Source organism: Berghia stephanieae, chromosome 4, assembly GCF_034508935.2.
Source record: "Berghia stephanieae isolate SIO BIC M18660-M18661 chromosome 4, UCSD_Bste_1.3, whole genome shotgun sequence".
Lineage (NCBI taxonomy): Eukaryota > Metazoa > Mollusca > Gastropoda > Nudibranchia > Aeolidiidae > Berghia > Berghia stephanieae.
This window is the reverse complement of record NC_088363.1, coordinates 10,732,441-10,744,940: the sequence shown is the minus strand read 5'-3', so window position 1 is coordinate 10,744,940 and position 12,500 is coordinate 10,732,441. Positions and strand designations below refer to the sequence as shown.

General features: G+C 37.2%; 1 protein-coding gene across 3 annotated transcripts in view; it reads left to right on the top strand.

Annotated features, from left to right (window-relative positions):
* Window positions 1-12,500, top strand: part of LOC144970013 (long-chain-fatty-acid--CoA ligase 5-like) — a 37,265-nt gene that overhangs the window by 24,175 nt on the left and 590 nt on the right. For all 3 annotated transcript variants that reach the window (XM_078909176.1, XM_078909177.1, XM_078909178.1), the window contains exons 14-21: window positions 543-693; window positions 2,562-2,634; window positions 4,078-4,166; window positions 5,042-5,158; window positions 6,216-6,269; window positions 7,809-7,898; window positions 9,752-9,925; window positions 10,851-12,500. The exon at window positions 10,851-12,500 is cut by the window's right edge and continues 590 nt beyond it. In XM_078909176.1, the coding sequence (XP_078765302.1) occupies window positions 543-693; window positions 2,562-2,634; window positions 4,078-4,166; window positions 5,042-5,158; window positions 6,216-6,269; window positions 7,809-7,898; window positions 9,752-9,925; window positions 10,851-10,997 (895 nt within the window). In that variant the 3' untranslated portion in view covers window positions 10,998-12,500. The remainder of the gene's footprint in view (window positions 1-542; window positions 694-2,561; window positions 2,635-4,077; window positions 4,167-5,041; window positions 5,159-6,215; window positions 6,270-7,808; window positions 7,899-9,751; window positions 9,926-10,850) is intronic.

Below are 12,500 nucleotides of genomic sequence, written 5' to 3'. Positions count from 1 at the left end.
CCGATAATGTGGGCGTTTTAGGATTCCCCAGTGAGTCGCTGTTAACTTTCTCCTGGTTATCGACCATTTTCAGGATTATTCCCAAAATGCCACACTTACTCAACACCAAAATAGATTTTATAAGACTCAAACTCAAGAGCAATAGATACATAATTTACATTATTTGTTCAGTAAAAACAAGCTTTACAAAACAGCATTAAGTTCTTATAGTTATAACAAAGGTTTTATTCAAATGTTGTAATTTAAAAACAAATATGAATCAGAAAAATATTAATTGTATCGTAACCGACGTGCACTTATTTGCAGGTCTGATAACCCATTTGCTTAAGAGCTCATTGTTGTAATGGAAATCTAAAAAAATGACCCAAAATATTGTCCATTACAACACTATTAAACTAGGCCCATAAGTGGGTTTGGATATCACACCTGCATATATGTAAACGTCGATGTAACGAATGTGACGATTTTCCTGTAATTGGCACAGAGAGGGTTAAACAAACTCCTTTCAAAACAAACGATATATTTGACCATCTTGATCACAGAGGCATTTTCCGGAAGGACACATTCTGGGACAAACTGGTCATGAGCAAACTACAGAGCAAGCTGGGTGGAAATGTCCGAATGATTCTGTCCGGCTCTGCACCTCTTTCACCGGAAGTTGTCAACTTTCTCAGATGTTCGATGGGATGTGTGGTAAGCAACGTGTGTACATAGTTGCAGCTCTGATAACCGAAGGTAATTATGGGCCTGTTTTAACATTGTTGTACTGGACAACATTTTGCGTTGGTTCGAGAGTATTTCCATTACAACAATCAGCCCATAACAATTTGGAATATCAGACCTGCAAATAATTGTACGTTGGTGGTAAGCATATGTGACACATCGTCTCAAATAGGTATTATGTCGGGATGACTCGAACCCTGAAAAGGGAGCTCAGGGATAATAAAAGGATAAAAAATAATGATTTTTTGCATGTAAGAAATTATATTTATACTTCAACAGAAGTTTTCCCCAAGGTTCATGTTTGTGTCTATAAATACCATTTCCAGCACCTCGATCATCGCGATATAAAACCGCTTTGAGATAGTGAGTCGCATATCTTTTATAATGATACGTATTAATAATTTCATGTTGGTTTCGTTGATATCATTTTTGATGGAAAAATGGGTTTTTTTTAAGGCAAACTTCCAGATTTTAAAAAGGATTTGCAAGAACACACGCATTAAAAAGTATGTCGTAATTTGAAAAAGAAAACAAAAACAATAGAAAATATTCCATACGTTGATTATAGATAGTTCGAAGATGACGTCACTCAGGTCTTTGTTATTGTTTTTTTTTGCCATCCGCGTTTATGAGTAATGCTCACTGAATTGTATTAACCTGACTATTAACGTTCATGGATACACACAGGTTTGTGTGTTGGTCCTTTATACTTCCGGATGGCAATGTTATGAGCTTCTTAGCCAAGCGCATACTATCTATATGAATGAAAGTAAAGTAGGCTAAATAATTATATTCGTACAATTTGCAACCGCAGTTATAATTCACTCAATGATTCGTATTCGTCACTGTGTTCTAAAAGACAAGGTAAATGGTAATTGGATTTAACATGGTAGATATTATCGAATTACCTATCAAGAATTAGATAGACCTTATCGATGAACTCACTAAACCAGTTTTATTCAAGTGGCTTGTATTGTTAAAACTGAGAACAATACTGTCGTATTTTGAGAGATAAAAAAAATGACCACCTGATAAAAATTTGCCCCGAAAACTCATCCTTCAAATATCAACCGATTTAAATCATCTTCATCTTGTCAAAAACTCTCAAACCTGTGACTTCCTTGAAAAGTTCCTTAAAGTCCCAGGTTTGAGAATTTTTTTTTTTACAAGATGAGTATCATTTTATTGATTTGAAGGACGTTTTTTGGCCAAAATATAAAAAACGGGTTATGTCAGAGTACGACTGAAGTGACATTTTCGAACATTTCCTCCTTTATAGTATGGTGAAAAAAAGAAATTATTGTTATATTTCCCAGTATCAAATGATTATTCACACATCATGGGTGTCCAATCCGATAGCTCAGTTGATAGAGCACTCGCTTCACTCATAAAGGGACCAAGATCAATCCCAGGTGAAGTCGAGATTTTTGTTGACCCTCCCCCCCCCCTGTCCTGGGTAACTGGGTCTGTCTGTTTGATCTGGCGAGCGGGAAGTCCTTTGCGATAGACTAGAGTCCTATCCAAACGATAGTAAGCAATCGCTGTTGTTCTGTATCACACTATAGAAAGCGGGAGTAAACTCAGAACTACGTGGGCCTCATGGCTCTGAAGGACTAAGAAAAATCACACGCAACAACCTTTGTAAAGTCGAAAGATCCATAAAATGTCTTCTTCAGATTAAAAGTGTTATACCGTTTCTCTGGTTTTTAAGTAGAGTATTTACGCTTTGATTGTTTTTTTTTTTGTTGGCTGAAGAAGGGTTCTGAGCCGGAAACGTTGAGTGTTTGATATTTTTTATCTTTTCTTTCATAGAAGCTGTTATATTCCTTTTTCTTCAGGTAGTGGAAGCATATGGCCAGACAGAGGCAACGGCGGGACTTACGTGTACCTTGCCATTTGACGTGTCTGTAGGTAAGTCATATTTATATCACACAAAAGAGTTTCATAAAAATCTGAAGGAGACGTGTGCATGAAACAATCCAATAAAAAAAAAATCATCCATAAAGACCAGCCTGCTCGACTGAGGATCGAACCTGAAATCTCTTGATTACTGGTCGGACTTGCTACCATTACACCATAGAGTTTACCTGATAGTCCATTTCATTTCATTTAGGCCTTTTGTCCCTTTAGGAACACATAGGCCATCAACGAATGTCCTCCATCTTTTTTCTGTCCTGTGCCATCGCGTCCAGACCTCTCCACATCTTAACGAACGCTGGGTTTTCTGCTTCGACATCTCTTCTCCGTATGTTCTATGGCCGTACGGCGCATAATTTAGTCCGTGGAAAAGGTTCTTTTTAGTCACATTCTCTCATCGTGCTCAGATGTAAAATGAGTACCTGGCCGTCCCTGTCATAAAAAAATGGTAATATCATTGTCTTATCTCGTCCTATATATTTAAGTATTGCTGTTGGCTAGGGAGCCCTATAAATAAATCGATTTGAGCACGTTTAGTGGACATAGCGCTATATACATTTTCAAGTTTAGTTTATCTCAACTGGATCTTCCGTCTCTCTGGATTTTGCTCTTTCTTTTCTTATTTCTTGTTTTTTTAATAAAAACAACTATTATATTCATTCCTTTAATACAATTCCATGTTCCCCACAGAGCGTGGGCCTATGGATTGATAATTAATGTATGTGTGTGTGTGTGTTTGTGTTGGGGGGGGGGGTGGATAACATAACTTTAGCAAATTGTTGAGTTAACAATTCTGGCAGCTGGATGATCTCTACAACAAAATACTCGGGAAATGAAAAAAATACAAAACAAAAAAAAACAAAAAACAAAAAAAAAAAAAAACAACAAAAAAAAAAAACAAACAAACAAAACAGACCAGTCCTTCAGATCGAAAAGGTCCATAAAATCGGAGTTTGTTCCGGTTATAGCAACTTTCTACTCTTTAATAAAAAATAAATTAAAATAAAATTCCCTTTATTTATCTCATAGAAATTTGTCTCTAGGGTCCATTCCAAGGGAAGACTGGAATAACCCAAGCGTCAGCCACAGTGCAGCGCCGCAAAATTAGCTATGGCAAGGTATCTTTCTCAAGGTCACACAGCGCATCCGATATTCAAACTCGGTACATTTCGGGTACGAAGCAAAGACCGTGCCGCTGGGCCACGCTGCCCCACTTTGGATAGGATGCTCGTCAATCGCAAAGTACTTTCAGCCAGATCTAAACAGAGCCAGTTACCAATAACTGCTGGGTGGACAGGGAGAAAAAAAAAATCTCGATAACACCTGGGATCGACATTGTTCCCTTTTCGTGGGAAACGAGTGCTCTACCAACTGAGCTATCGGGACCCCCCAAATGGCAAATGCCGTGTTTAACGTGCGACTTGTGTAATATTTCAGGCCACGTGGGACCTCCAATGGCAGGTGTGCAGTTGAAACTGGTGGATGTGCCAGAAATGGGATTCCATGTCGCAAACAACACAGGGGAGGTAAGGCCAAAATCCTTGATGACATCCATCCCGTTCGGTTTGTTTTGTACAGGTCTTCCTTTTGTATTATTACCATAGATTTATAAATAGTTACAGATAGGATTAGCAGCGGTACGATAATATCACACACTGGGGACGCACGCCATTAGCTCTAAGACCCCCCCCCCCCCCCCCACTCATTTCAGTCAGGTGATGCTGGCTAGCAGCTTCTCTCTCTCTCTCTCTCTCTATTTCTCTCTCTCTCTCTCTCTCTCTCTCTCTCTCTCTCTCTCTTTCTTTCTTTTTTTCCCCTCTCTCTTTCTTTCTACATTCATTCTTTCTCTATCTCCCTTTCCTTCCCTCTCCTCTTTCTTTCTTTGCACGAAGGAGATAAATAAACCATGGGATAAACGAACGCAAAAACTAAAGAAATACGGTAAGTGACAATAACGGATGAAGTGTTATCCATGGAGGAATGCGCAAGTGAGGTTACGGGATTGGTAAGCGGTAGAAGAATGGGATGGTCATCTTTCAGTTATAACAATGCATTCCGACTAAATTTAGTAATATAAAATTGATATATAAATATATATAGATATATATATATATATTATATATATATTTAAATATATATATATATATATATATACACGTTTTAATTATAACTATTATTACTCCTACATATCTGTTTCTCGATAACATAGCTCTAAGATTCCCGTAGATTGTCCCAGTGACAAGAAACAGATCGTGGTAGTAATAATAATTATAATTAAAATGTTTATAAATAGCTCCTTTTATCAAAAAGTTGATCACTATTATTTCATGGTTTTTGCTTTTAGTACCTCATCTTTTTTTTAAAATCATAGTCATTTAACTTATATCCTGACAATTTTCAGATATGTGCCAAGTGTGAACACCTTCTACAAGGTTACTACAAAGACAGTGTAAAGACATCTGAAGCCCTGGATGAATTTGGATGGCTTCACACAGGGGATATTGGAACATGGCTACCGGTAATACCTTATATTATATTCATCATAGCTTATTCGTGCGGCTATGTGGTCTTGTGGTAAAAGGTCCTGGGTTCGAGCCTCGCTTGGCGCTTAGTATAGTCCTCGGAAAAGGTTCTTTACTCACACTCTCTCACCGTACTCGGGTCTAAAATGAGTACCTCGCCGTTAACAGCGTTGTCTCTGTCCTAAAAAAAGTATAATCGCCTATATATCAGGCGTCATATCCTGTCCTCCACGTTCAGTGTTGCTGTTGGCCAGGAACCCCATGTAAAGCGCTTTGAGCACGTTTAATGGATATTGCGCTATATCAAAGCTCAATTTGTATTTTTTTTTAATTCTTAGAAATATTTACAACTATAAGTCTTTATGGCGGCCGTTCCTTTACCCACACTGGGTCCCTTTTGTGGAATGAATTCCCCAGATGGATGTGGGAAGCAAACTCTTTTCTTTTTACTGCTACATTTGAATGATATTAATACATTATGACATATTACATTGCTGCTATTGATATCATTGAGGTATACGTTACATCTGGAAATGTTGTATATTTATTTGTACCCTGCATTGAGCTTTACACAGTGGTAGAGATGCGCAGTATAAATTTCATTTATCATTATTAATATTCTTGTTTTTATTATTATTATTATTATTATTATTATTATTATTATTATTATTATTATTATTATTATTATTATTATTATTATTATTATTATTATTTTAATATTATTATTATTATTATTATTATTATTATTATTATTATTATTATTATTATTATTATTATTATTATTATTATTATTATTATTATTATTATATTATTATTATTATTATTATTATTATTTATTATTATTATTATTATTATTATTATTATTATTATTATTATTATTATTATTATTATTATTATTATTATTATTATATTATTATTATTATTATTATTATTATTATTATTATTATTATTATTATTATATTATTATTTATTATATTATTATTATAATAATTTATTCATTATCACCCTCATCGTTATTATAATCAAATGTTGAAATCATTATATTCTGTACAGAATGGCGCTTTGAAAATCATTGACAGGAAGAAGCACATCTTCAAATTGTCTCAGGTATGCCATGGTAAAATGGTTCCCCTCTTTTCCCCTAGAAAATGACGCCAAACTATACGTCCTCGGGGGGGGGGGGGGGGGGGGGGGGGGTGTTCCTGGGTAGCCATCGTTATCTTATAGCCTCTGACACTAGAAGCCTCTATGACTTATAGTTTGAGGTCATTTTTTATAGGTTTGTGTAGCTTCTAGTGAGTTGTCGTTAGTAGCTCAAGAAAACAAGTGATCCCATTGGTTGAACTGTTGAATACAACTCACGATTTGTTTTCTTTTGTGGCCAAAGTCTAGGCTTTTGACGTCATTTTTTGGTCAGTGTCAGGCTATAAGATAACGATGGCTACGGTTCTAGTGTCAGGCTATAGATAGTTCGAAGATGACGTCATTCAGGCGTTTGTTATTGTTTTTGCCATCCGCGTTTGTGAGTTGTTCTCACTAAACTGTATTAACCAGACTATAAAAGTTCATGGTTACACAGAGTTTGTGTGTTGGTCCGTTATACTTCCGGATGGCAATGTTGTGAACTCCTTGGCCAAGCGTATTCTATCTATATTATGTTAACGATGGCTACGGTCCACTCCACTCTTTCTGCATCTTCTGCAACGTGTCCTCGTTCCTTTCTATCTCCAAGCATTTTAGTCAAACCGTCCATCTTCCTTTGTCGCTGCCAGTCAGCAGATGATCCTTTTCAGACCAACTTTACCGTTGTTATCAGGTTTTTAAATATTATTTTTCTCATAATATCGATGTTCGTCGGATCAAACCTTTGAAGTACCGCGCGATTTTCACGATCGGCGGATCAAAACTCCGAAGTCTACATACGAGCTTTTCGCACCATGTTTTTATTAATTTTAAGCGGATGAGACCTCTGTTGGGTCATTATATATGCCTGATCCGCCCGAAATTAAATAAAAAATGGCGTGCAAAGTTTGTATGATGTAGACTTCAGAGGTTTGATCCGCCGACCAACGATATGTCCCATGAATGTTGTCTATTTCTTTCTTGTCTCCTTCTTCAACGACACTGAGCACTCCGTCATCTTCATTATTTGCCTTATTTGACTTTCTGCCTGTCCATAGGATCCTCAGCATTTTTCTTATGAACCAGACTCAGCCGCTCTATTCTCTTTACAAAATCCCTGCTCAATGTCCATGTTTTAAATGAGTATGTCAATGTGGGACAGCGTGGCTCAGCGGTACGGTCTTTGCATCATACCTGAAAGGTACTGAGTTCGACTACCCGCCGCGTTGTGTGGCCTTGATCTAGTCACCTAGCCTTAGCTCACTTTGTGCCACGAAAACAGGAATTTCGCTTAACTTTAATATTTTAACAAAACCTTTGAAATATTGCAAGTTGTTTAAAAATTTAAAGATATAGATAAATTTCTGAATTATTTGAATGGTGTATACATATTACAAATTCACAACATTCTGTGTATTTCTGAGTTTGGTGTATTGATGCTGTGCGATTAGTTGAAATATTCACAACATTCGCCAGCCGGATATAAGGTACCAAAACACAAAATCGTTCCTTTTTTTCTAACAGGGTGAATACATCGCACCAGAGAAGGTCGAGGTCATCTATGTGGAGACAAGATTTGTGCTGCAATGCTACATCAACGGAGATTCGACTAAGGTATCGATTTAAACTACTTTTTATTTCCAAATTCCTCTTTAATATTATCACATCTCATTTGTCACAAATGATACAGAGCCAAATTTTGTTGCCAACAATGGGAACGATCTATATTCAGGTCTTTGTCAAAGCGAGTCATCGATCACATGATTTGTTGCTGTCCAACGGTTGGATATTTCTCGAAAATGTAAACACACTGCTTTGTTTATGAAAGTTGTTAACATATCCATAGGTAAAGCTGAGCAAAATTACCTTTTGTGATGTTGAGTATTTTGAAAACTGTGAACATTTTATGTTAAGTGTTGTTGTAGGCTTAGAACCCCTTGTAAAGAGCTACGCGCTTTGAATACGTTTAGTAATATTGCGCTATATAAAAGGTCGAGTCATATCCCGTCCTAAGTGTTAACTGTTACAGTTGACCGGTGAGCTCTTAAAAAGCGCGTAGACTACATTTCATAGATACTGTTTTAGATAAAGGCTCGCGTTTTTAAAAGTGTGTTTTGATTGATTTGCGATTAACAAGTTATTCATTCGAATAAATTCATAACTTTAATTTCAATTTAAAAAAAACAAAAACATTTCATTATCGCATAAAAATAAATGAAAAATGGAAACAGCTTATTATAAGATTAAGACAAAATGATTAAAACGTCTCTCTTTTCATATCATCGCTTTATACTTTAGTATAATGCTTTTTGCTCACTTTAGAAACTAAGGTATTTTAGTATTAATCAACATTTGTAGAGATCCCGCATAGTTGTGGGGAAATAAAGGTTATTACGAACATGTACTCATCTATTGTATTTGGGGCAGCGTGGCTGTACGTGACAATATTGTGGAAATTGACATAGATCGAGAAAAACATTTTTTGAGCCATCAACGATCAAAATCACTCTGGTAATAAAGTCTGAAGGTGCGCGCAAATAGATCTGGCAGTGGGACGGTAAGATTGCGATTTCCAACGTCTATTGCCCGATCATCATGTCCTGCAGATTGTATATATTAGGATCATTTGAATCAACGTTAAAGGCGACTAATGGTGTGTGACTCCCCCATTTTTGAGTCACCTGGTTGGGGGTTGGGGGTTGTCGAAGGCTTAACACCCGTTCAGTAAAACCCAAACCGTTACAGAAACGCAGACGGACAAATCAAATCCTTTTTTTTAGCTTGGGCGACCGAATAGTTTATGCACTGCCAGACTTGATGAAGGACAGAGAAGTGATAAGACATGGAACGAGATAAAAAAAAGTTAGCTCAGGATAGAGAAGGATGTAAACTGTTTGTCTGTGGCCTATACCCTGACCCAGGGTGAAAAAGGCAATGATGATGATAATGAATCAACGGGTGATAAAATCCTAAAATTAGAAAATGTTAGCAAGTTACTTGCATCTTAATCTGAAAAAAAAAATATTTAATGATTTTTATATTTGCCAGATATTATGTGTTCACTGGCAAAATTTTAACATTGGCTGTACGGCTATGTGGTCTTGTGGTATGACACTCGCTTTTGGATCGGAAGGTCCTGGGTTCGAGCCTCGCGCTCGGCGCATAGTTGAGTCATTGGAAAAGGCTCTTTACTCACATTCTCTCACCGTACTCAGGTGTAAAATGAGTACCTGGTCGTTAACAGCGTTGTCTTTGTCCGAAAAATTGTAATATCGCCTAACAGGCGTCATGTCTCGTCCTACATGTTAAATGTTGCTGTTGACCAGGGACCCCGTGTAAAGCGCTTTGAGCACATTTAGTGGATATTGCGCTATATAAAGCTCAATTTTTACGGAACAATTTTAACCTCCCTACCCTATTATTAAAAAATAAATAGTACTTTCTTTGATATCAATTTCACTCTACAGGACAAACCAGTTGGTGTCGTTGTCCCAGACCCTGATTACGTCACAACCTGGGCTCCTAAGAATGGATTTCCTACGGACATGAAGGAATTGTGTCAAAATCAGAACTTTAAAGATCTGGTCTTGAAGGAAATCCAAAGGCATGGAACGACTCGACAGTTGAAAGGATTTGAACAGGTAGGCTGTATGTAAATGTATTTCATGGGACTGCGTGGCTCAGCGGTACGGTCTTTGCTTCGTACCTGAAAGGTACCGAGTTCGACTACCCGCCGCGTTGTGTGGCCTTGAGCAAGTCACCTAGCCTTAGCTCAATTTGCGGCGCTGCACTACGGCTGACGCCTGTGTTATTCCAGTCTTCCCTTGGAATAGACGCTAAAGAAAAATTTCCCCTCAGGGATGAATAAAGGGAATTTATTATTTTATTATTATTATAAACGTCATCTAAAAACTCTGACCCATGGTGTTTGTGCTCATGTATGCCTTCTATTGGGCATGAAGGGGTTCTAATAGCTCAATTGGTAGAGCACTAGCTCCACACGCTAAGGGACAGAGATCGATCTCGGAAAAAAATCGAGATTTTTTTCTGATTCCTTTGTCCTCAGCTTGATCTGTTAGAACAGATGGAAAGTACTTTGCGGTAGACTAGCGTTCTATCCAAATGGTAGCAATTGTTATTGTCAATTTTGAGCTTATGAAACCGGGATAAACTCCAGCTCCATGGGACCTAACGGCTCTGAAGGAGGATAGGACATTTGCCCTCATTCTTTTCACTCAAAATATTACTGACATTTACAGAGCCAACATCATCAGTCTTAATTCATCGTATACAATTTTATTGAAATAGAAATTATAATTTTTGGTCTAACATGCGTGCATTTTTTAATGTTATAAAACGGATAAAACTGACGGCTCAGTCTAACTCTTTTGCCTTACTCTGGAAAAACATGTATTTTAAAATTTTGGCTGAAAAACATGTAATTTACAATTTCGGCGAGAAAATTCGTTCTTCAAAATATCGATCGAATAAAATTACCCTCATCTTCCTAAAACTCTCAAACCTGGGACTTATCAAATTATCTGTTTATTCATTTATCTGTTTCAGGTCCTGGACATCATCCTTGACTCCGAGCCGTGGTCAGTTGAAAACTGTCTCCTTACGCCCACCTTTAAAAACAAGAGGCCACAGCTGAAGAACAAATATTGGAATCGAATGCAAAACCTCTACAAGTCCTGGAACAGAAATAGCTAGATAGAGATGTACGTGTGTGTTTCTGATAATGGAGGCAAAATAAAATAAACAAACAAAATGAATGAATAATTACCAAGCCAATGTCGCGTGTCAAAAGTTGCCAGATAGGTCAAATAGTTGTTCAGTCGTTCTCTGAACTAAAACATGTTTAAAAAAAATTTGGCCACAATGCTCTTCCTTCAAATATCGATCGATTAAAATTCTCTCATCTTGTCAAAAGCTATCAACCTGAGACCTCCATAAAGTCTCAGGTTTGAGAGTTTTTGAGAAGATGAGGGACATTATAATCGATCGATATTTGAAGGAAAAGTTTTGTGGCTAAAATTTTTGAAGGACGAGTATTCTATCCAAAAATTTTTTAACGAGTTTTTTTTTTCAGAGTGCCGCAGTGTTGTCTTCAGCTTTAACAATCCAAGTCACTTGGAAAAAAAACTGGTTCCTGATAAATATTTCGGCAATATCTACCATGTTAATTTAATTCCATTTACCATTGGCCGTGTCGTTGACACCACATAGGAAAATGCATATCACTGAATGAACTATAAGTGCGATTGCAAATTGTACGAATGGTTGGAATTTTGTTCTCATGTATATACTCAGAACAATGGCGGACGCCCTGATGAAATACTTCTCCGACGAGCATAAAAGTGCATCCACGGGCAGGAGAAAAACATTATAAATCTGACCATGTTTTGACTTTTATACATTCTGATCACATGAAATGTGAAAAAGTTCTAGCCAGATGAAGAATAAAAAGTACCGTCTTGTCTCATGAAACGGAATGATACGATCCCAGATATTATTGGTTCTAAACTGATTCGACACTAAAGACAAGTAAATAACACAGTGGTATTCGCATAATATCAACAGTCTTAAAATCAACTTCTGCTTAATTAATGTGAACACCTCTGACCTGTCCCAAATTTCCATTGATGATGAATACATCCAACCTTTCTTCAAGTTAACCAATCTTCCTGGTCCGGCCATGTTGCTTTATTAAGAATCCAACAATAATTAATTATGAGCTGTATATAATTATGAGCTTTATATAGAGCAATATCCACTAAATGTGCTCAAAGCGCTTTACAAGAGGTCCCTGGTCAACAGCAACATTTAACATGTAGGACGGGACATGACGCCTGTTATGCGATATTATGATTTTTCGGACAGAGACAACGCTGTTAACGACCAGGTACTCATTTTACACCTGAGTACGGTGAGCGAATGTGAGTTAAGAGCCTTTTCCAAGGACTCAACTATGCGCCGAGCGCGAGGCTCGAACCCAGGACCTTCCGATCCGAAAGCGAGTGTGATACCACTAGACCACATAGCCGCAATATCCCCTATCATAAAAGTGGATTGATGTTTGGCAATCTTTTGAGATCGTTGTTGAATGTTATTGGCAATAAGGTGACTGGGCGTCCTGTGTGTTTGGGTCCCAAATTGGTGAAATAGGATGACAAAGCTTTATTTGTTGGTATTTCAGGACCTGTCCTAAAGATG